Below are 24,334 nucleotides of genomic sequence, written 5' to 3'. Positions count from 1 at the left end.
TTGGCTTTCGCACCGGTTTCCGACCCACCAATGGTGGGCGACTAATCCGGCTCATGCGTAGAGGCATGCGCACTGGCCAAACATTGTTCCCCCTGGGAATCGAACCAGGTATTCTCCGGATACGTCATTGGAAGGAGCTCCTTGCCACTGGAGCCCAAGCAACTTGGTTACATTTATCTCAAATTAGTTGAGCTACCTCTTCAAGTTTTTGTAATTAATGGTTTCATTAATAAACCAAGTGAGATAAAGAAGCCGATGATTTATGTGAAAATGAAGATGACATTCTTGTTCAACATGTCATAAATGACGATGAGAACAAAGACTTTTGCTTCTTTTGCCCTCCTTCACACTTTCGTAACGTGCTCTTTAGAGACAAGGAATACATTGGTGACGAATATGTCATATCTATTTTTTTTTGGTAGTGGTCGGAGTTTGAACCCCAAACCTTGCATATTTTATGCATTGTCCCAACCAACTGAGCTAAGCTCACGAGGACAATTTGTCCTATCTATGTCCCCACATAAAACCACACTGAATTTTCTCAATCTTATTTTTTTTTGAAAGGTGAATTTTCTCAATCTTGTCACAAATAGATTTATGAATCTTCACGTTTTGCATATCGTAATACAGGGTAGAGCAAATTTAGAAAAGTGACTATGTTGGCTAAACTTAAACATTGTTGCTTCCAACCAATTTACCCCGTTTTCATTTTTTTTGTTGCACAATGTGATTAAAATGACATATATTGGTTATTTCCGATGATATGTTTGCCCCCATATATTTTCCCAAATCGTTAACTTTAGAGAAACCAATATGTTGTATAATATCATATTGAAGTTGATCAACAACATTTTTGGAGAAAAATATGCGTTTTTTCAGTGTTAATATTTTGACTAGATGCTTAACATAAAAGATCAAGGCAATGCATAACCTAACAACTTACAAGATGGGACAAAATTCGCCACAAAAGAAATGAAATGTTGTCTGTAAAAGAATAACATAAGAAAAAGTCCCAAACTCCGTGCTAGAACACTTTGATACGACTAGACTAGATGGGTTGCCCATTGTACCTACAAAATTTGTATATGTAGAAGGTAGAGGTGTAGAATCATAGTTAGAAAGATCATAAAACTACAAGAGCCACATACATGTGCATCAACAATGGTTTCACAAGATTATCAACAATTATTCTTGATTTTCATTTGTGAAAACCTCCCACAAGAAATCCTTGCTTTTCGACAGTATCTTCTAGAAATTATTATTGATATCGAAATGATGTACTTTATTAAGGATATCCATTTTTTAAATGACAAATGTTAGTATGTCAATTGTTATGTTAATTTCTTATCCTTTTATTAAAAATATCAATGTTGTTCGAAGGAGGTTTATCTTCAAACATCTATTTTGAAGTTTGAAACCATGCATCAAGAATTTGCTTATTGCAAGCCAGTTTTTTCAGTTGATCGAACATGGTTGTATGTTAAGTATCATCATATGTTACTAATTGCAATTGTTCAGAATGGGAGGAAGAATGTCATTCCATTAGCATGTACCCTTATGGATGATGATGCATCTGATGCATGTTTTTTTCTTTCTTTCTTTCAACGCTTAAAAATGTTGGTCACACTTACACCCCAACTCAACCTCTGCTTGATTTCAAGTAGACATGAGCCGATCAAAAATATTGTTAAGTTTGTAAACGATCCATGCATATGGTTTTTTTCTTTACTCTACTATTAATTAGACTTCATATAATGGTCCTCGTGACCAAAATGGAAATTGCGACCACAAAAAAAGTGTAGCACAAGAAAAAGAAATACATACTAATGTGGAAAGTGAAAGTGAAACACAGTAAAAGAAAAACATGAAACAAGTGGAAGTAAACGTGCATGTTTGTCTCAGTCCCTACGTTAACCCAATCAGACACTGACACGACAACATACCAAACACTAATATGCTTCACGACTTCGATTAATTATTAATTTTTATTTCAAATAAATAAAAATTAAAACCAAACCAAATCTCGATCGCGCTCCTCACACAACCATTCTTAATTTCTTTCAAATTTCAACTCAATTTTCAATTTCACCGATTTTCCCTCAAAAAATTTCCTATTTACTCGTTTTCCTCTCAACAAATTCTTCCCCAATTCTCACCCTAGCTGCAAATTAGGGTTTCTCAACTTTCAGCTTCAAATTTACACTCGTCACATTTTCGCTTCGTTTTTCTTCGATCTTCAGCTTCACCTGTTACTAAAAGCTTAATTCTCGTGAGTTTCTGATTTCTCTGTTAGGTTTTGAGCTATTTGGTGTTTGGTTTGGTTGATTTTGGAGAAAGTGAAATTAGGGTTTGTAAAGAGGGTTTTTACGAAGTGGCTATGATTTGTGTATTTTTAGGTGTGTTTGTAGATGGGGATTGAGATTTAAGCTGTGTTCGGTGTTGATTTTGGGAAAAAGTGATTTTTTTAGGTGAATATGTTTTACTCTCAGTTTATTTTGGCGAAGAAAGGTCCACTTGGGACTATATGGATAGCTGCACATTTAGAGAGGAAGCTCCGAAAGAATCAGGTGGCGGATACGGATATTGGCGTCTCTGTAGGTAAGTTCGTTAGTTAGTTTGTTTATATATCAATTTAAATATTTTGATTCATTGAGATTTTAGCATGATTACTGAGGTAGATATTTATGATGGTAGTTAATTTTTGAAAACCCTAGTTTCTATAGTGTTATAAGCACATTGGTCTTTGCCGCTTCCTGATCCACTTGCGTCAAATTTGAACTGTTGTCGTTTTATTGGCTGTTTGGATTGACGGTATTAAACATTGTCGTTTGCGTAAAGAACATGTCTTAATGTTTTAAGTTTGTCGTCAAAATTGCATTTGACTTGAAGTGGAAAATGTTGCTTTTGCCTTGCAGGTCAGATTTGAACTCTTGTGGTTTTATTGTATGTTAGGATTGGCAGTATTAAACATCGTCGTTTGCAAAAAAAGCATGTTTTGATGTTTTATGTTTGTTGTCAAATCCACGTTTGAGTAGAAGTGGGAAGAATGTTGCTTTTGACTTGAGCTTTGAACCAGATTTCATTATGAACTTACTCTTAGTGGAAAAGTTTCTCAACATAAATTAGTTTTCTTCTAACTTAACACGACTAAAATCAATTTTGTAAAGTCAAGATGATTCGAATTTAAGTTTGACGAATGCTCATCCAATCATATACTTAATCTCCTGACAGTTGGTTACCGCCTAGTACAAATTATACAACTTTGACCATTTTGTAGTGTAAAATCTTGGCTGTTTACTTGCTACAATTGAAAAGGCCACTGGCAGGGTTGCAGCAATTTTGTCCTTTTTAAAATGGTGTAGTACTTTGATTCTTCCCGGTCAATTTGCCTTGTGGGTCGAATTTGAACTCTTTTGGTTTTGTTGCATGTTTGGATTTACTAAACAATTGTCTTATGTGCGGAAAAAAAAACATGTTTTGGTGTTTTAAGTATGTCGTGGGGCGAGAAAAATGTTGCTTTTGACTTGAGTTGACAGCTTTGAACCAGATTTTTTATGAACTTGCTCTCAATGGAAAAGTTTCTTAACGTAAATTAGTTCTCTTCAATCTATTTTTTTTTTTGTTTTTGAAGAAGCCAAATTAGCCCACTGATATTGGCACGGTAGAGAATTGAATCCGAGACCTTGATAGGAGCACACTTCAAGGTCTCAAGCCAACACCTTTAGTTCTCTTCAAACTTAATGTTGACTAAAATCAAGATTATCCATTATTATGTTTGACCAGTGGTCATCCAGTGAAATACTTAAGTCTCATCTCATGATAACCTTGTCCATTTTGTTCCGTAAAATTTTGTCCGTTCACCTGCAACAATTGAAAAGACTTGGCAGGGTTGTGCCAACTTGGCCTTTATAGGGTTGCTCTATTAGACCAACCAGATCACCAACCCAACCCCACAAAAAAAAAACAGAGATACTGCCTAAATTAGCGACTGTACTTAGGGTAGTAGCTTCTTTAGATTTTGAAAACTGTAAGGAGAGAATAAACATTTGGTTTGTCTAGCTATGTGGTCTAAGTGATTGAAGTATTTCCGAAGATTTTATGGGCAAATTTTTTGGGTTTTTCCCATGTCATGTGTTAGTAGAGTAAAGAGTTCCCCTCATATCCTCATGGACCTGTGGTGCTCTGTTAATGCTTAGACTTGTTGACATCATCCTCGGGGTAGATAGGAGCATAGGATTCTAATAATATGTCGAGCTCTAGGGTGTTGTGCATATTTTTAACATTAAATATCATTAATGATTTTATTTCTGTGGGGATACTGGATATGTTATCCTGCTTTGTTCGTTTATTTGCTTCTTTTTTTTTTCCCCTCTATTTAAATCATAAATTGTATTTCATCCTTTTAAAGAATGACATTATTAATTCAAACTAATTTGTATAACCTTTGTTGATAGTTCAGTCAGTGCTATGAATACTCTAAGATATAATGGTATATTATTCTTTGTGGAAGTGGGAAACCAAATTTTCTGAAGTAAACCTAACTTGAGTGGGTTGAGGTATGGCAACTGATTGATTATTCACCTAAAACGAAGGATACTGCCCATTATCTCATTGGAGGTTAAGATAATGGATTCTCTTTTTCTAGCTTTGGATTATTTTTTTTAATTGTCCTCTAGGTAGAGAAGTATATCATTAGAGGTTAGAATAAAATTGATTAAGGAACGACAAGAATAGAAAATGTTGTAAAATGAGAGCTCAAAAGTGAAAAAGAATAGACGGACAAATATTCTCAACAACAGAACTTTCCAATCTACTTGTATGTCTGCTGTAGACACCCCCAAAAGAGACCATAAGCTGTGCACAAAGAGAGTAAAATAATAAACATTGAATTGCACGACAGATTTATTGCTGAAAATTAAATACACAAACATTTTCCACGAGGAAAATTCCCCAAGGAACAGTGTAATTGCTGACTTCCCAAGAGTCTCCTCCGTAGTCTTAATGAAACCCCTAAAGCTTATTGAAGAAGTTGTTCTAGTTTAAGAGGGCATACCCAACCGACAACAAAACACTTAAGTTAGTTTATTCCAGATTTTGTTTATCAAGGCAGAAATGAAGTGCAATGGCAACACTAGATCGGTCTATTTCAGATTGATCTAGCTGCAGGATAGTGTAAAAAAGTGAGCAGCTCTTTCTGAACTAATGGCTACCTTCCAAATGAAAGACTCAACCTTGGCTGGGATAATTGTTGTCAGTGGATATACACTATGCAACTTGTTTTAATATCTGTAGTCTGATTATAAAAAGCAAGGCAAGGAATAGTTATGTGTCTGAATGCAGTGAAGAATTAAGGACTAGCTATTAGCTAATGCTTATATGAAATATTTGTTATCGCCCAAATTTTGTTATGAGCCCTCTGGAGGAGATTAATTCCAAAGGATAGGGAAATTGATATTCCTCAGTACGTTTGACATGCATGTGCTGTGTTTATTGTTGTCTATTTTTGACTGCGTATAATTGTTTCAGTTTATTCATTATTGATGTAGTCATTTTTACGAATGAACAGATTCCATTCTTTTTCCCGAAGTACCAATTGCACTCCGTTTATCCAGTCATCTTCTGCTTGGTGTGGTAAGAATATATTCTAGAAAGGTGAATTACCTTTTCGATGATTGCAGTGAAGCCTTGCTTAAGGTAAAGCAAGCTTTCCGCTCCGCCGCAGTTGATTTGCCACCAGAAGAGTCCACTGCACCTTACAATTCCATCACCTTACCCGAGACTTTCGATCTTGATGATTTTGAACTGCCAGATAGTGACATTTTTCAAGGGTAAGTTCTATAATACTTGATTGTATGACTTCTTGTAGCTCCAGCTGTTGTTACTGCAGCAACATTTTTTGCTTAATTGAGCAGATATTTATCTAAGTTAATCTATTTTGTTTCATTTGAAAGATTGTTCGTGATTTATATGCTCTTATGTATCTGCTTTTTCCTGGGTATTTTCAAATGATTGATAGAAGCAAATTTCGAATTAGTTACATAACTTGGTTTTAAGTTGCAGACCTTGTATTTTCTTGTGTTTTTTCCAATTTGGTTATATTAAAGGTGATTTCATGTAAGATGGTTTCTGTGGAAGAGTTATAGGTTTATTAACAGAAGATTATATATGTTTTGTGAACTTGCAGTAACTATGTTGATCGCCATGTCAGTAGTAAGGAGCAGATTACACTGCAAGATACTTTGGAGGGCATGGTTTACAAAACATCACAGTTTGGATTGGATGGTTTGTATTCTACTTTACCCTTATCTTTGTACTGGTCACTTGATAGTGAATTTTGAATAGACAATAACAAGATCTGTGCTTATAAGTAATGATTGACATCAAGCACATCTTTCAGAGCGCTTTGGAGACGGCGATGCTTCTCAAATTGGTTTAGACCTTGATGAGGTAATTAGTATTTGTTTGGCACTCTGTGCATGGTGTGGATTGCTGAAATTGAAATACTAATATTGTTTCAAGGCCCCAACATATTGATTCGGACGTTACAATTTTGTTGTCAAGTCATGAATAGAAGCATAGATGTATCATGTTGGTCGCAGTACATCAGAGTCACACACACACACATAGGGGACATATCTAGTGAAAATGACATTTTATATGAGAATGATAAGAATGAATCTCAACCATCAAGATTAAAATGGATGGCTCATATTAAAACATTTAACAAAGTATCTCACGTGCCTGTTCTCTATCTCAACTGTCTTTTTCGTCTGAGTCTTTTGTTTCATCTCCCTTCCAATGGAACAAGTCTACTGTTCCATCTCTACTTGCTTTTTAACCTTACTCATGCTTGTGTTTTATATTCAATTTCTCTTCCATTTGAATAACCATACATTACCATGAAGAGCCATGCCAATTTATAAATTATTCAAAAAGTTAGTGTAAGTCGGTGACCACCATTTCGATTTTCTTATAATTCTTGAATAACGTTGGGAGAAAAAGAAATATCAATTCCAATCCCATCCATGTTTTATTGGTGATCTCACATAAAAAACTTATTCTTACCTGATATGCCCCCCCCCCCCCCCCCCCCCCCCCCCCCCCCCCCCGCACGCACGCACGCACACACACAGATATAAACACACCTGAAATGTGCAAGCTTTGGGTAGGCCTGTGGCCTGATATAATTCTCGCTTTTCATTTGCTTATCACGTCCTTTACCATTTGTTTACATCTTCAACTGAGTTGATCTTTGGCAATAATTTATTTTCATTGTATAGAACCAATATAATTTATATCCCAAAGATGTTATAAAGAAGGCAGTCTTTTCTCTATTATATTCAATTCTTTCATTATCAATATTGCTTTTTTAGATTAGTACTGTGTATCATCTCTATCCTGAATAGATTCTATGCTTCGTTGTTGTCTACTACTCCCTCTGTCCCATTATAACTGAGCCTTTTGCTCATTTCACACATATTAAGAAAAAGTGTATAAGCGAAAGAGAGAGAAAAATGGTTTTGAGTGTCTTTGTTAAGTATTGGTGCATTCTTCTTTATCATAAATGTAAAGTAGAATATATTGAATTGGGATTGGTGAAAGTAGTATTAATTAGAGTTATAATTGGAAAAAAGTACTCCCTCCGTTTCAAAATACAAGTCCAAGTCAACCACTTCACATATGCCAATGCACAATTTTGACTGTTAATATCTTTAATTATCTAAAGTAAAAAATTATAAAAATTTAATATTTTGAAAATATTTGTCGAGACAAATCAAACAACATCTTACATGCTAATATTTGTATTTATACATTAGTTAAAAAATCTGGTCAAAGTAAGTCAAATGAATAGTGCACATTGCAAAAGTTGGACATGTATTTTGAAACGGATGGAGTAATTAATATTGTATTGAAAAGTGAAATGGGTCAATTTTTTTTGGCAAATGGCTCGGTTATTGTGGGACGGAGGGAGTATTTTATATCAGTGTTGGTACGTTGGTTGTTGGAGCTCTGTCATGTCTGATTTTGATTGAAGTGCTTGTCAAATAAAACATCTTGATGTGTGTATTACTGGAGAATAATGTACTGCCTAGATACAATTTTCTAGTTTTGCTTTTGGGCATTTTTTTTTTTTGGATATTTATAATGTGATTTGGTAATTTCAGGTTATGTTAATAGACAAAGATGTCACTTTGTCTCATCAAGAAGACGAAAAGAAAGAGGAGGTGAGTGCAACTTCCGATGAAATACAACTATACAAGTAGAAACAGTAGAAGCAATATTGATTTATTAAACTATCTTGATGTGTATATTCTATAGAGAGCGGCATAGATACATTCTTCTGATTTTACTTTTGGATATTTGTAACATGATTTGGTAAATTCAGGATATGTTAATAGACAACATTCTATATAGAGCATACACTCTTCTTTACTTTTGGATATTTATAACGTGATTTGGTAAATTCAGGATATGTTAATAGACAACGAGGCCACTTTGGAACATGAAGACTTCAGTGCTAATCCTCAAGTATCTCATCTAGAAGATGAAATGAAAGAGGAGGTGGGTGGAGCTTCAGATAGAATGCAAGTAGAAGACAGTGGAAGCAAGATTGATTTGGTATTTTAAAATATCTGTGTGCCTGTCAATGTTTTCTTTTACTCTTTTTATCCTTAATATTCTTTTTTGGAGAGAGGATTAGGTGAAAGCGGTTCTGTTGGCTACAAATTGTAATTAGTACTAATTTTAATCAATGAATTTGTCTGTTTGAACAGATTGATGGTTTACCTACTACTGCGGAATTCCATGAATATGCTCAAGGTCCATCTACTCCAGGACTACAAGAGCCAAACTTATTTGGTACTCAGGCGGATCAGGTCATTAATGAAGCCGATTTTCATAATTCAGCAGATTTGTTATCAATGGAGACAACACAAAATGAATCATCTGCTCATCAAACCGAGAACGGTGTAATTGGTTGCTCCTTGCAAAATAATGAGAAGCATGTTGTTGTAGATTTGCATCATGAGGCTAGTGACTTTGTTCCGGCTGAAGTGGATGACAAAAGAGAGGAACCAGAGCATTTCAAACCTACAGATCAAGAACATGAGGCCAGTGACTGTGTTCTGGCTGAAGGGGATGACAAAAGAGAGGAACCAGAACATTTCAAACGTACAGATCAAGAAAATTTGATACTTAATGATCATTGCTTGGCATCAGTACCCTTGATGGAATCCTCCAATAAAGATCACACGACCACCATGTTACCAGAATGTGCAAGTGGGTTGATTGATGCTTCTGGTATACTTGAGAAGGTGGAAAACTTACATGATGGAGTTCTGATAAACACTGAACCAGTTATTGCTGCTTCAAACGAAACTGTTAATGTATTCTCTGGAGGTGTTGGTATAAATGATACTATTGTGTCTCCTAGTTGTTCTCATGTTACATCGGAACAAGACGGCCTCTCATGTAAACTGTTACCTAACGTGGATGGATCTCATGGTTCCGAATTTGATGGTCATTTGGTAGATGATAACACATTAACAAAGCATGGAGTTTCAAATAGCAGTGAAATTTCTAGGAATGAGGAGCAACCCTGTGTGGTTGACGAGGCTCAAGTATCCAATATTGTAAGTTCTCTAGAATCATCTGGTAGACCTGAAGTTGTTGACGTGGAAGCTCAGGCATCCCAGGAACTGAAGGAAGCAGATGTTTTAAACCATGTATCTCATGAAGCCGAGCAGCCCACCGAGTCATACCTTCGGCCATGCACCTCCCATATAAACCATCATTCTCAGTTATCTATTGAAGGTATTAACTAACAATACATCTCATAATTTGATTAATGTAGTGATTCATTTTCACCTTTGTTTTTTCCTCTTTTCAACTCGAGTGAAATGTATACGTTAATGAATTCTGTTATCATACACCTCCGCTTTTCTTTATTGCATGTTTCCTATTGCTTGTGATATTGAACTATTGACAGGCATGTCACCATGATATTGTGTTGACTTCTACTTGTTGACCTGTGGACTTCCTATCATAGTAAATTTTTTCCTATGAATCTATTTTTTATTTATGTGTGGACAATTAATTAATTTATAACAACACTACGCTTTTTTGATACTGAGTTGATTCTTCTTTCTTTAAACTAGTTTTTTTTTTTTTTTTATATATATATAATTTTCTTCTCTGCTTGATAGACATTTGTGCATGTGAATTCCATTTTATAGCTGATAAGTTGATTGGTTTTATTCAAACAGGTGAAAATTGTCATGCAATGGATGTTTCAGATCCTGCTTTGGGCAATCATGATACTGTAGAGCCATCTGCACGTGAAGGAATGTTGGACTTGGAGCAATCAGGCATGCAAGCTGGGAGTCAGATGATAAGCAATAAAACGGGAAGTTTAAACGAATCTACTGCTTCTGACATACCTGAGCCTGAAAAAATGCTCTCAGCTTATCAACATGATAATGAGATGAATCATTTGCTGCTGGAGTCTACTCCTGGCAATCAGGGTATATCTGAAGGCAATACAAATGCTGCAGGAGTAACATCAATATCTGGTAAAAAGCGCAGCTACACAGAAAGTACTCTAACAATGCAGAGCATGGATTTAGTCGAATCGTATGGTGGGGCTCAATCCAAAAGAACTGCCGAGTCCATTCCTGATGATGATGATCTGTTGTCTTCAATATTAGGTATATATTGGTTTTTTATGCAATGTGCTTCATATTTGTAGTTACAGTTTGTTTTTCACGGGAACCTGATTGTGGCTGAAATTAATTTGTTGTTTCTCCAGTTGGTAGAAAATCTTCAGCTTTCAAAATTAAGCCAAGTCCAGCAGCCCGTGAAAAGCCATCAACAAAGCGGCTTCGTTCTACACCACGCACTAGTACCGTGAAGAGGAAGGTGCTTATGGATGATATGATGGTTTTGCATGGCGAGTAAGTTTTTATAATGTTCCGTTTATTCATTTGTACACATCTCTCCCTTTATTTTATGTTGATTGGTAATTGTTGTGCCCTTATTGTTGTGAAAAACATGGTATTGTTGTGCCCTTATTTCTAGTCTTTCACAGATCTATTTTTACCATCTTGGTAATTGATTATGGATGAATTCTCTGCTGATAGTTGTAATATACCCATTAATATTTTCTTATATTTGTATACTTGCATTTATTATCAAATTTATCAGTTTTTCCATTATATTGCATACCACATTCCTTTTCTCGTGCGCTAAAATATTACTATTTGTTCCTTTTTCTGTTTGAAGTACAATACGCCAACAGTTGACAAGTACTGAAGACATACGTCGTGTAAGGAAAAAAGCTCCTTGCACACGCGATGAGATTTTAATGATCCAAAGACAGTTTTTGGAAGATCAAATTTTCCATAAACCAATATTCACAGGTGAATTTTCAGCTTATACATTGTACTGTTGATCATTTGGCGTTTTCATCCCTTCTTAAACAAGTTAAAACCCTAACGTGATTATGCTCTTATGTCACAGTTGTAAATATTTTCATTCTCGCTAAAAACATAAAACAGTTATAAAAACATGTTTAGTTGAGTTTTGATGAAAAAGCAATTTGTATTTGGGTTCATTTGTGAAATTTACCTCCGACATACTTGAGTTGATTTTCTCATTTCTTTCAGATGTGTCTGCTGATTTGACTATTCTGCAAAATGAGACATTAGATCTGAGTCGAATCAAGGTTTGTGATAATGGTTTAGATAGCCTTTCGCTTGAAAAAGGAAACGATCAAGAGTCTTATTCTAAAACGAATGCTGAAACTCACGGGGTGGAAGCAAATAATGAGCCTATGGCAGTCCAACCCCAAGAAAACGCTGAAGAGTCCTATTCTAAAACAAATGCTGAAACTCATGAGGTTGAAGCACATAATGAGCCTATGGCTGTCCAACCCCAAGAAGATGCTGAAGAGTCCTTTTCTAAAACAAATGCTGAAATTCATGCAGTGGAAGCACATAATGAGCCTATGGCAGTCCAACCCCAAGAAGATGCCGAAGTGTCCTATTCTAAAACAAATGCTGAAATTCATGGAGTGGAAGCACATAATGAGCCTATGACAGTCCAACCCCAAGAAGATGCCGAAGAGTCCTTCTCTAAAACAAATGCTGAAATTCATGGGGTGGAAGCGCATAACGAGCCTACGGCAATCCAACCCCAAGAAGATGCTGAAGCCCAACCTTCTGAGATACCTGTTCCGTCCGAGTGTCATCAGTCTGAAGTTGACTTCGGATCGCATAATAATATTGACGCTCACGGGCATACAAATATTATTTCTGATGTAAGGGAGCTTGGCTGTTCCCAAACTGCTGAAATGAACAATGCTGGAAGAAATTTTGAGATATCTGAAGCAGAGAATTACTCTTTTGTCACTGGGCATGAAACTTTATCCCTAACCGAAGTCTTTGAAAATGAGCTTTGTAGGCCAAATTTTTTTGATGCATCACTGCCTCTCATGGATAAAACGGATGATCTTGTCGATTCTATCCATACAGATATGTTGAGCATTCCAACTTCCCAGAAAATGGATACATCTCCTATTCTAGAGAATGAGTTTACGGAGGATCAACGTGATAGAGACAATGCAGGTGCTACCGAAATTGCAGAGCATGGCATGGAAACTACAACACAAGTTGAAAGAGATAGTTTGGAAGCTAATCATTTAGATGCATCCATGGCTACTGGCTCTAAGGAAGCTAATGAATATACTGACAACCAGGTTTCCTTTAACGGAGACCTACCTATGGAGGAAAACGGGAACAACATGCTAGGAGGCTTAAATGAGGATCAAATTGTTTCTTCTGGCTTGGGATGTGATGACAAGGATGCAAAGTCTGGTGGCTTATTTAATGAAAATGTTGAAGTAGATTGTTTACATTCTGCAGCACTTGTCGATGCAAACGAAAGTTCTCTGAATTATGAGGAAAACCCAGTCTGTCAAGAAGCTGCGTTACAAAATACCATGTATCCTGATGTCTCGGCTATTAGGAGTCCTTTTGTGGATCAGAATGATGTAAGTTCTCAAATTAGCCTTAAAATGCTAAATGGATTGTCTCATATAGTTTGTAGATTGTTTAAAATGCTAACTGATGAAATTGGTTTTGAAAATGGTCTTCATGTATCGTTTTTTCGCTTTTCCTAAAAAATAATTGCCATTGTTTGAAGTTGATATGCTGGGCTAGTGGTTGTGTTTGTTAATCCTTTTTCTGTCTGGTTGCTTTGTATCATGCCCAACATCTGCGGTAGTTTGACATATGTAGTATATAACATACACCGTTAGCTATAAATGCAATTAGAAGGATTCATTCATTTACCTCACGCTCTGGCTTCCCAAACCTGATAAAATATGAAAGGTATGGGTCCTAAAGCAATAAGATTCTTTTTGTGGCTAGTGGCCACTGGCCAGAAGTCCAAGAAGTTAGCGCCTCTATGAAGAAAGGAATTATTTTAAAAAGATAAAAGTGAGAGATAAACAATCTAGATTAGGAAACCCTCATGTCTAGAGAGCTCATCTGAGAAGTTGAAATCAATGAATCGAACTGTCAAAGCCTATATCTTATATCATTCTGACAATTTTAGCCATCCCTTTAGTTCCTCTTTAGCATCACAGTTAGCTAGGTAGATGGGGATTGGAAGGGAATGAGTTTTCTGATGTTATTAAGTTAGATAGGAAATTACACTACCCTTTCAGTTCCAAACTATATGTATTCTTCCTTCACTGTTTTATACATGCCTAATTATGTTCCATGGCTACATGATGCAGGAAAACAATATGGGTGGCATTGACACAGGTTTTCTTCTAAATTCCTGCATCTTGACAGTTGTTGAAATAAGAGACTGAAGCTTTTGTTGTTGCCTTAAGTTATGTTCCTTTGCTGTGTTGACTCACTCTCCATCTGTCTATTATCAGGATTTTTGAATGTTGGTGATGATGAAATAATTGAGGATGATGATGATGATGCTGGTGGTTTTGCATCGGGTGCTGAAGGAACACACTTAGAAAACAGTGGGTGGTCTTCTCGAACCAGGTCCGTTTATGTAAAGCTTGACAAAAAATCTGAATGTGTTCTATCTGAATTGTTTATGCTCTTATAACTAGTTTTCTTTATGTGAATACCAAACTAATGCATTTATTCACAGGGCTGTTGCTAAGTATCTGCAGACGTTGTTTGATAAGGAAGATCTACATGGAAGGCAGAACCTGCATCTTGACAATATATTAGCTGGTAAAACCCGGAAGGAAGCATCAAGAATGTTTTTTGAAACACTGGTATGCTCATGAGAATTATTTTAGCTGGCATATATACTGTTTAATGAACTTGGACATTGATCTGACATATTTTCATGTTTGGGATACTAATAACTGAAATATTGTTCCCCCTTTTTTTCTCTTAAATGAATTCTATTGGAGAAAGGAAAGAAATACTAATAACAATGGGCCAAGAATAAAAGCGCCCAAAACTCATTGTAAATATTGTTCTGACTTTGCTGGTTCTTCCTTAGTACACCTTGTACTAGGAAGGCCACTTTGATTTGGTAATATATTCCATTTTAGCCTCTTCAAAAAAAAAAAAAAAAAAAGCGCCCAAAACACTATAATGCAGCAGGGCTACACATTCCCTTTGGAAGTCAGCAATTGAAATGACACTATAAAAGCTGAACATCTAGATGGCTGAAAATACTTGTATGATCTTTACAACTATATTTTCTGTATGTGTCATTCATTGGTTATATACCATTTACCAATATTATTGTAGACTCCGTTGTCGTTCTTATATGTGCTTTGGAGGGTCATTTTTGACCTTTTATGGAACAAGATTTTTCTGCTAAACCTATAGCAGAATTGTGTAACCTGGATTTGTTCTAATTCTTCAAAGCATTCAATAGTATTGTAGAATCTGTTGTAGTTTGTACATTGAACATGTGCTTTGGGGGTCATTTTTCTGCTAAACCAACCAATAGCATAGTTGTGTGAGCTTACTTCGCTTTGTTTGAATTCTTCAAAGCATTCAGTCTTCCAGGGCGCCTACTTGGCAACTTTTACTTTGATTGAAATCTAATTTCGACCATGACTGCAGGTTCTCAAGACAAGGGATTATGTTCATGTAGAACAGGCAAAACCCTTTGCCAATATAAACTTACAACCTCGAAAGAAGCTTATGAAGACGGATTTCTGAAATCTCATCTAGGAGTGGCTGATATAGAGGTAAGATCCATGAGGTGATAGTTCGGTTCGAATCTGCAGGGCTGGGATAATCTTTTCAACATCACTCCCCTATTTAAGTTATGGGTTTTGATTAATAATTTTTTGGAGATAGAATTTAGCCGTTTAGTTTTATTTCTTGAATGGCTGGGGGGTTGAAGTGGCTCGTGTATCATTTAATCCTATTGATTATTCTAGGTCTTGATGTATATTATTGTAAAAAAATATCATCATCTGTAGCTTTCTGGGTCTAATTTTTAATGTGTTTAAACCCATCCCTCCATGCAAGAATACCGTTTTATCTAGGCATCTAGTATCTTACTGAAAGTGCCTTTTAATTTATATAGCGGTCGGTGAACAAAGATTTGTCACTTCTATTGCATCTGTATATTATCTAACTGAGTTTATTATCCTTTTATTTAAGAGTATGTTGAAGTCCGTTATATGTAGTTTTCTTTATAAAGGCATCTAACGTTGTATTGTGTTGCCCTCAATTTAGCCTTTGTGTCGTTGTCTGTGAAATTCCTTCTTATTTAATGGAATGTTGAGAATCCCACGACGGAATAAGATGTAAAAAATGTGATGGCTTAATAAACAGCCAGAAGTTGTGTTCTTGCACTGAACTTTCGTGTTCAAAGCGCAATTCAATGAACAATTCACAACTAGAGTTTTTCATTTTGATTCACAACTACACTTCATAATTATGACCCAAAGATTATCATTTGGATGCCTCGAGCTGATGCTTCTACAACCAACAACTATTCACCATATGTTTTTTTAACGGTAGTAGCTCCTCGAAAATAAAAAAGTAGAGAAAAACACCAAATTACCCCAAAGCAATTCTTTGGCAGTTTTTAATTTCTGAACATGTTTTCATTTTTACGAGAACTTTTCAACATGGTTTCTTTTCCATATTAACTGAAATGTAGCCTTGACTCGTCATTGGTAAAAAATAAAAATTGAAGACTTTTGATATGGTGTTGAAGCACAACTGTTAAATAACATATTCAATATTTTACATTTATTTGAAGATTTTTAAAAAAATGAATTGGACGATGGGATGGCGAGTATAATTGATAAAACAGAGCTGCTTGTTCAATTATGTAAAGCTCTGATTTACATAGTTCGAATTTTGACATCTTGTTTCTGACTCTGAAGAAGTTCTCCACTGCAACTCTATCTGGATCCAACCATTTTTTGAGTTTACAAGATGATACTTCTCATTAATGCTCTTTTTGGAAACAACATCCCCAAGATGGATGTTGACATAACCCAATGATTCCTAATGCCAAAAGAAGCACCATAAAACAATGAAAGTTAATCATAGAACATGACAAAGATCATAATAAACTATTGTGAAATATATATACATACACACCTTTTGTTGAAACGGATTTTTTGATGAAGTGATCTCAACCACCTCCACATTTAAGACATCATTATCGGTAGGAGGCTCCTTTGCTGTAAATTGGACCTCTTTCCATCTTAGATCTGTGTTCTTCATTACTAGCTGCAAAAGTAACCAACCACTGTTTAATTAGCAGAGCTTCCTACTCCAAAGTTCACACATGCCTAGATATAGATCACCAAACGTGAGATTCTATGCATACAACCTTGGTCTTTTCCGCTTCACCTCTGAAAATGAAACATACATGTGGATTGATGTTATACTTCCCTTGAAGACCATTAACTGCACGTACTATAACTACGAGTAAACCTCCGGTAACTGGAGTGCTTATGGGAGCTATTGGTATTGTTTGTGTCAGTGTCTCTTCAAAAGCTTCATCGACCATCTTCAAAGCTCTGAGATTCCCAATAACATTAACAAGGTAGAAAAAAAAAAAAAAACGGAGTTAAAAGGCAAACATACCATTACAACATGAATATTAATTATTTTACAAAATTGAAGAAACATACTTTGTCATATCTATCATTTGAATTTTCAGGAATTTGGGCCATAGATACTTTTCTGCAATATAGTACTCCAGATTACCCTAGAAACATAGTTTAATAACCAACCATAAATCCTGAATAAAACCAATACTAGCTAAAAAATGGAAGATCAATGTAAGCAAATTTAGACCTCAAACATTAGATAGGAAGGGCGATCAAACAAATACATTAAAAGATTAAAAATATACAATTATACAGGTCTTTTACCGCATAAACAAAGTGTGTTCCAGGAAGATCCATAATATTATCATCATCCTCATCACAAAGTATGTCAAAGTCAATATTTGGCTGCAAGTTAAGTGAAACAAAAAACAAAGAGATGTAGAGTGAAGATTAGTTGTACTAGACATAAAATAATTACAAGTGGATATCAATCTTGAGCACATCTCAACATTTAAAATAAAAGAAAGTAGCAAATGTAATACACTCAACAATCACCAACCTCTTCCATGAGAGAGACATGGATGTTGGCAAAATAAGGAAAGATAGAAACCAACGGCTTCAAAGTAATACGAACCAAAAGGGAAATTTGAAAATCCACAATCTGAAAATCAACAAAACTTTTAGCATAAAAATATATCACTCCATCCATTTACTAATATCGCAGACACACACACGTCAAAGTTGAATTCTGCTCTTATCCCAACAAGTTTTGCTCCCACCCAACCAAATTAACCAAAATACCTCTGCTCTAGTTAACTAACGCATGTGTAAAATTCTGCGTTAGTTAACTCACATTGCGTGACTTAAGTCACGCTGCGTGCGCGTTAACTCACGCAGGTGTTACACCCCGCGTGAGCTAACTCACGCTAGTTCAATTTCTTTTAATATGTACTAATGCTTGAGAGCTAACTCAATTCTCTTGCATAGAATTGTAGAATTGAGTTGACTTGAGAGTTTGACAACCTTGGTTATGTGTCAACACAGAACTTATCAGGTCGTCCAAGGCATCTATATTGTTCTAGCTCTATAAGATCCTTGATATTTGTGTTAAAATTAAATGGCATCTTTTTATGTTGTTCTTTTCTTTCAGAAAACTTAATTCTCCAACTACCTAATGAGATTATGCATGATTACATTTGAAAACAGGTCATCAACCTTTCTTTCTCTTTTATAAGACCGTTTTAGATAACGACATACCTGTAATAAATGATAAAACGCAAGACAAGTGGAAGCATGAGTTCATATTAAAAGAAATTGAACTAGCGTGAGTTAACTCACGCGGGGTATAACACCTGCGTGAGTTAAACTCACGTAGCGTGATTTAAGTCACGCATGTGCAAAAAAAATGTAATTTTAAGTCACGTTAATTTTACGCATGCGCGAGTTAACTTATGCAGGAGTATTTTCGGTATTTCAGATGGGCGCAAGCAAAATTTGCTGGATAAAGATCGGTATTCGTCAAAGTTACCTGATTTATTCGGCCAGTTGGGGCATCATACATAAAGGTGACATTAGAATTTCCAGCCCATTTTATAGAGGACTCCATAATTAATTCATTCCCATCCGTCACATAAACTTTCATTCCTACGAGTAAGTATTTCACAAAAAGTACTTAAAATAGTCATATGACATCACGAATAAGTTATAATAAGACATAGATGAATCACGTGCAAGAAATAGCAAAGAGGGAATAATCCTTTCCAACAACAACAATTTATCCCACTAAATGAGGTCGGCTACATGGATAATATTACGCCAAAGTGTTCTGTCATAAACCATGTCTGATCCAACTCATTAATCTCTAGATCTTTCTTAATAGTTTCTCTTATAGTCTTTGTAGATCTTCCTATGCCTCTAGTGATTCAACTATCCTTCATATGATCTACTGTTCTTACTACATAATCTGCAAGTTTTCTCTTTAAATGCTCAAACCACCTAAGCCTATTTTCCACTATCTTTTTTAGTGTATAGGTGATATCCCAACTTTCTCTCTAATACAGTTGTTTCTAATTTTATCTCATCTATACTTATCATACATCGAACATCCTCATCTAAAATACACTTATTTTTTTCTCATGCTGGTTCTTCACCACCCAACACCTTTCCATACAACATTTCCTGTCTGATAAAATTTTCCCTACCTAAGGCTCTTTTCTCCATTTCAACCATTATGCTAGAACTCGATGATTACATCAGCTATTATTTCTTCGTTGTTTTGTACTATAAAAAAAGGGCATCACGTTGTTTTGTACTATTATTTCTTCGTTGTTTTACGCAAGAGGTTGTTTCTACAACTGGAACCAGTAACCTTTCAACCACGTGAAAACAACTTTTATGTTGCTATAGGCCCAATATATTTTAACTCTGTAATTTGTGGTGTGGTATGAAATGATTTCCAAGAGAGATAAAAACGCAAAGAGTAATTATGATTTTTAACAATTGCCTCTCACATAAAAAGACCTAAAGGAGAGGTTCTTATGTGGAAATGCATCCTATAAATAACACATAGTTTTCTTCAAATTCTACACAGGAATGATGGTAAGCATGGAATCTATATAGATATACCTTCGATTTTTAGGGGAACAGACCCCAAGGTGAAACGAATTATCCAAAGCGTGTCCACATTATCTTTTTGCATGATCTCGTCAATTATAGGTATTAGACAGCTCAAATTAGCCTTGCGGGATGCCTTTTCCACATACGGCCATAGGTATTCTATAAACTTGTTAAGCCACTCTACCTGGTAAAGCATAAGAAAATAATAATCCAATTAGTTTATATATCAAGTTCTAAATCTCATAAATGTAAGAGTATATAAGTATCTGATGCTTTAAGCATTCAGTGTAGTGTAGATAGAACCTTGCATGTTGTGTAAGGCTGTCATACTACCCTAAGACACTATATATACCTGTATCTCTTGCAACTTGAATCATAAGATAGAAATAACAAATTCAGCTACAAAGTTAGTTCTCTCTCTCTCTCTCTCTCTCTCAAAGATTTTCAAGCTTTTCTCATTCATCAATGGTGACTTAATTCTAACAATGTATACAAATGTAGTGTGGCTCTTACCCGATCAAAATCCGGGTACTTTAGCCATAATGGGAAATCATCAACACGAGAAGGTTTAGGGTCAATGAAAAAATAGCAGCCAAAATAGAGACCAATTAAGGCTCCAAACACAAATCCAAGGAGCCATAGAACATTCCTAAATAGAGCCATCATAAGGTCCATAACAAGGCTAAATAAATCCATCATAAGGCGTGCCTAAACCTGTCAATAAAGATATAATGAAACAAAGACCCAAAGATTATAAATTTGTTATTATTCATTGACAATCCAGTGTTGAAAGATGTATCTATGAATAAAAACCAAACAGTTTTAAAGTTTTTCTTAAGTTGGTATATTCATCCGCTAGTGTAAAACAACATGATAATTTGCATTTTTTGACTTGTACAAATGCAAATAACCAAAATCAGAAAATAACAAAGAGTGACACTCAACTTCACAAATCAACATATATAGAAAACCAACATGGTCATAGAATAAATATCAGCATGACAACATTAACTTTTTTGGGTAAAAACATCAAAACAGAGTGAAGAATCATCACCAAGATGAATTCAACGCAAGATATACGGCAGCAAGAGGTGACCTATAAAAATAACAGACTCGGCAACAATACAACAGGGCATAACAGTGATTAGCCAAAATAAAAATTCAGACTTTCGACTATTTATTAACCGGAAATTGATGCAGAACGGAAGCAATGGTTAGCAAGCACTAAACCTAAAAGATAAACAGACAGGTTGCAAACGACAAACCTGTCAAACAAGGGCTTCCTGAATCCACCAGAATTGTGAACTCGATAATTTTATTGAATGAAATAACTGTCTCTTAGCTACCAAAGTTTAGTTTAAATTCGAATGGCTAAATTCACCCATACGCAAAGCGATAAGTTATGCTCGTGAGTTTTAGGGCTTTCCGACACCGGAGGTCAACTCTGCACTATTTCCATTGAGCCTTTATTGTGCGCCACTTCATCTTCGATACGTGCAGTCAGTTTGCCTACATAGACGAACGACGAAGGCAAAAAAAAATTCAATACTGTCACATGATGATGTCAACCCACCTCCCATGAATACCACAAAAAGCGGAGTTTTCCCTTGAATCGTCCGATACAAAGCAAACACGTCAGGCTTCGTCGAATTTCGTATGTCCCCTTCTCGCACCAAATAGCACTTCTCTTATTAATTAGGCCAAGTTTGGCTTAAATGCAATTTTAGTTCCCCATTTTCAAAGAAAGAAGTTTTGATCCCCTATTTTAAAAACCAACTTTTTAGTCCTCCAATTTTAATTTTTGTTTTAGTTTTGATCCCCACCACACTTTGAAGTCAACTTTGCTGATGTTGCTTTGTCATTAATGATATGTCATCAATTTTAATGCATTTTTTTTATTGGTTTTGTTTTAAAATAATAAAGTCTCTGCAGTAATTAGTTTGTTTAATGAAACATTAAATGGACTTCACTTTATCATGAGATTATATGTAACTAAAAGATACTCCCTCCGTTTCAAAATGAGTGTCGCTTTAGCCAATTGCACACAGATTAAGGAATGGAATAAAGTAGTCAAATGTCATAGCAATTTTACCAAATTATCCTTATTAACTATTGATTTGTTTTTCATTAAAGAAAAAATAATACTTTGGAAGTAGTGCAACATAGTATTAATTGAAGGGTACAATTGAAAAGAAAAGGTTATTATTGCATTGGAAACTCAAAGTGACATTCATTTTAAAACAATTTTTTTTTGCTAAAACGGCACTCATTTTGAAACGGATGGAGTATTATTCTTAAGTATACGTAGACAAAAGAATTAGGCTTAAATATGCTTTTCTTCCCTGTAATTTGGGCGTGTTTTAGTTTTCGTCCCTGCAAAAAAAAATTGAAAAACGTCCTTGCAAAATATTTTGATTGAAAAAGGTCCTTGGCCCCACTTCAAATCTGATTTGGCATGCTATTCGCCATGTGACAATTGCTGACTGTGCAACTTTTGCCACGTGGCATGCCACATAATATTAAATTTTTAAAAACATTTTTAAAATTTTGAATTTTTTTTTGAAATTAAAAAATCTGAAAATATTTTAAAAAATTAAAAAAAACTAGACTTTTGACCCGTGCGTCGCACGGGTTTTCTCGACTATAATAGAGACCAATAAATAATTTTTAACCCGTAAGATCATTGATATGGAAGAAAATATTTTCTTCAAAAAAAAAGAGGCAAGAGGATAGAAATGAAATTGGTGTGCAATGCATTTTTTTAGATGGAATTTGTTAGGTTAAATAATTGCAAACCTAATAAAGCAAATGAGCGGGAAAAAAAAATTAGGTTAAGTTGTTGCAGATGTAACAAAATTAATAAATAAGGATGTCAAAAACAAAAGGCATGAAATTAAAAAAAAAATCTAAAAAAAAAAGTCTAAAATTCTTGACAAAAAAAATTATAAAATAGAAGAATCATACGTGATCATTGATATGGTAGAAAATATTTTCTTCAAAAAAAAAAGGCAAGAGGATAGGAATGAAACTGGTGTGCAATGCATTTTTTTAGATGAAATTTATTAGTTTAAATAATTGCAAACCTAATAAAGCAAATGAGCGGGAAAAAAAATTAGGTTAAGTTGCTGCAGACGTAACAAAATTAATAAATAAGGATTTCCGATTACATAATTTTAAAAAATATAATTTTTAAAAATATGAAAAAAAATTGGAAAAATATTTAATTTTTGAAAATGAAAATGTGGGAATTAATTTTTTTAAATTACATCATCTGAAATTTTTTAATTTTCGAAAATAAAACTGTCAGTATTTTAAAAAAAATTGAACTTACAATTTTCAGATTTTTTCCAAGAACTTTTTTTTTTAATTTTTCAAAAATTTATTTTCTTGTTCTTTTACTAAAATTTTCATTTTTTTTCGAAAACTTATTTTCAGAAATTTCAGATTATATAATATTCAAAAAAACTAATTTTTTTTTAAAGTTATACAATAAAAAAATTCAGAAAATTATTTTAATATTTTTAAATTTATTTTCAGAATTTTTAAATTGTATTTTAGATTTTTAAAATTTATTTTCATATTTTTTAATTTTAAAAACAATTTTCAGAATTTTGAAAATATTTTTTAAAATTTAATAATATGTGGCATGCCACATCAGCGCCATGTGGCAAAAGATGCACAGTCAGCAACTGCCACGTTTTTCAAACAATTTTTTTTTGCAAGGACGTTTTTCAATTTTTTTTTTGCAGGGACGAAAACCAAAACTCGCCCAAATTACAGGGATGAAAATCATATTTAAGCCAAAGAATTATTATAAAATTGGATAATAGTAAGACATAAAGACTATTTCATTGTTAGACAGATGACCACATTTTATGGGTCATTGATAAAGAGGCATCAAATATTCAAATAAGTAAAAATATAATGAGTAATATTTGTTACTCGATTGACCCGTTACAAGAATACTGCATAGCGAGTTATAAAAAATGTCGGTATTCTCGCACATAATTTAGGACATTATATCAAAGCAATACACCCTTTTATGTTGGAATTTTATTGTTTTTATAATATTATTTAAATTTTCAATTTAAAAATGGTTTTGTTAACAAGTGTCCCCGGAGCACTCTTTAAGCATTCCTAATAAAGAAATTATTCTTTAAAAAAATTAAATACTACAATTTCTAATGCAATAAATGCACAAACTTTCATAAAACATTTAAGTGCTTAAATAGTGCTGCGGGAGCACTTGTTAACATTTCCCATTTAAAAATTAGTTAAATCCTTCTAAAATAGGAACAATGCTCGACAATACGAATAATATTAAACATTGTAAAAAAAACTTTATTTTGGACTAATATAAAAAATATTGTTCTTTGATGTAACATTCTTTCTTCCAATTTTATCTTTCACCTAATTAATTTTGATCATTTTATCGTTTCATGCCACAAAAGTGGAAAGACAGACACGTTAACACTAGTATTTCATTATTAAAAACTAAAGGGGGTTGACATATGATATAGGACTGGAAGGGTCCTCAGTCCTCGCAGAATCCAAACATTTATGTGGATTGAAGCTTATGAACGTCTTTTGACCAAATATCGTCGGAGCATATGGGGAACTAGGATCTCCCCTATTTGTCCAAGA

General features: G+C 34.5%; 2 protein-coding genes across 2 annotated transcripts; one reads left to right on the top strand and one right to left on the bottom strand.

The window, feature by feature from the left end:
• Positions 1-1,980: 1,980 nt before the first annotated feature.
• On the top strand, positions 1,981-15,681 carry SYN4 (sister chromatid cohesion 1 protein 4). The gene is made up of 16 exons (XM_085729971.1): positions 1,981-2,269; positions 2,397-2,598; positions 5,567-5,828; positions 6,185-6,282; positions 6,398-6,447; positions 8,166-8,225; positions 8,470-8,619; positions 8,775-9,813; positions 10,266-10,706; positions 10,808-10,952; positions 11,281-11,417; positions 11,664-13,048; positions 13,799-13,826; positions 13,946-14,063; positions 14,176-14,305; positions 15,114-15,681. The coding sequence occupies exons 2-16, from the start codon at positions 2,475-2,477 to the stop codon at positions 15,210-15,212; spliced, it is 4,266 nt and encodes a 1,421-aa protein (XP_085586097.1). The 5' UTR covers positions 1,981-2,269; positions 2,397-2,474; the 3' UTR covers positions 15,213-15,681.
• A 532-nt stretch (positions 15,682-16,213) lies between these two features.
• Positions 16,214-17,835, bottom strand: LOC146908930 (synaptotagmin-2-like). The gene is made up of 6 exons (XM_085729972.1): positions 17,634-17,835; positions 17,399-17,479; positions 17,156-17,232; positions 16,852-17,041; positions 16,617-16,748; positions 16,214-16,520 (listed from the first exon to the last, which is right to left on the bottom strand). The coding sequence occupies exons 1-6, from the start codon at positions 17,781-17,783 to the stop codon at positions 16,338-16,340; spliced, it is 813 nt and encodes a 270-aa protein (XP_085586098.1). The 5' UTR covers positions 17,784-17,835; the 3' UTR covers positions 16,214-16,337.
• Between the last annotated feature and the right edge of the window lie 6,499 nt (positions 17,836-24,334).

This window comes from Medicago sativa, chromosome 7 (assembly GCF_051527215.1).
Source record: "Medicago sativa cultivar Bolivia chromosome 7, Bolivia_mono, whole genome shotgun sequence".
NCBI classification, from domain to species: domain Eukaryota; kingdom Viridiplantae; phylum Streptophyta; class Magnoliopsida; order Fabales; family Fabaceae; genus Medicago; species Medicago sativa.
This window is presented reverse-complemented; position numbering and strand designations above follow the sequence as displayed.

Excerpts from the sequence above, each read along its gene's own strand:
- LOC146908930 (XM_085729972.1), bottom strand. The coding sequence starts at position 17,783 with ATGGATGGAGTGATATATTTTTATGCTAAAAGTTTTGTTGATTTTCAG. Across the intron at positions 17,233-17,398 it reads GAACACACTTTGTTTATGCG|GGTAATCTGGAGTACTATAT; the intron begins GTAAAAGACCTG and ends CTATGTTTCTAG. Across the intron at positions 16,749-16,851 it reads GTGAAGCGGAAAAGACCAAG|CTAGTAATGAAGAACACAGA; the intron begins GTTGTATGCATA and ends TTACTTTTGCAG.
- SYN4 (XM_085729971.1), top strand. The coding sequence starts at position 2,475 with ATGTTTTACTCTCAGTTTATTTTGGCGAAGAAAGGTCCACTTGGGACT. Across the intron at positions 8,620-8,774 it reads GTGGAAGCAAGATTGATTTG|ATTGATGGTTTACCTACTAC; the intron begins GTATTTTAAAAT and ends CTGTTTGAACAG. Across the intron at positions 14,064-14,175 it reads GGGTGGTCTTCTCGAACCAG|GGCTGTTGCTAAGTATCTGC; the intron begins GTCCGTTTATGT and ends ATTTATTCACAG.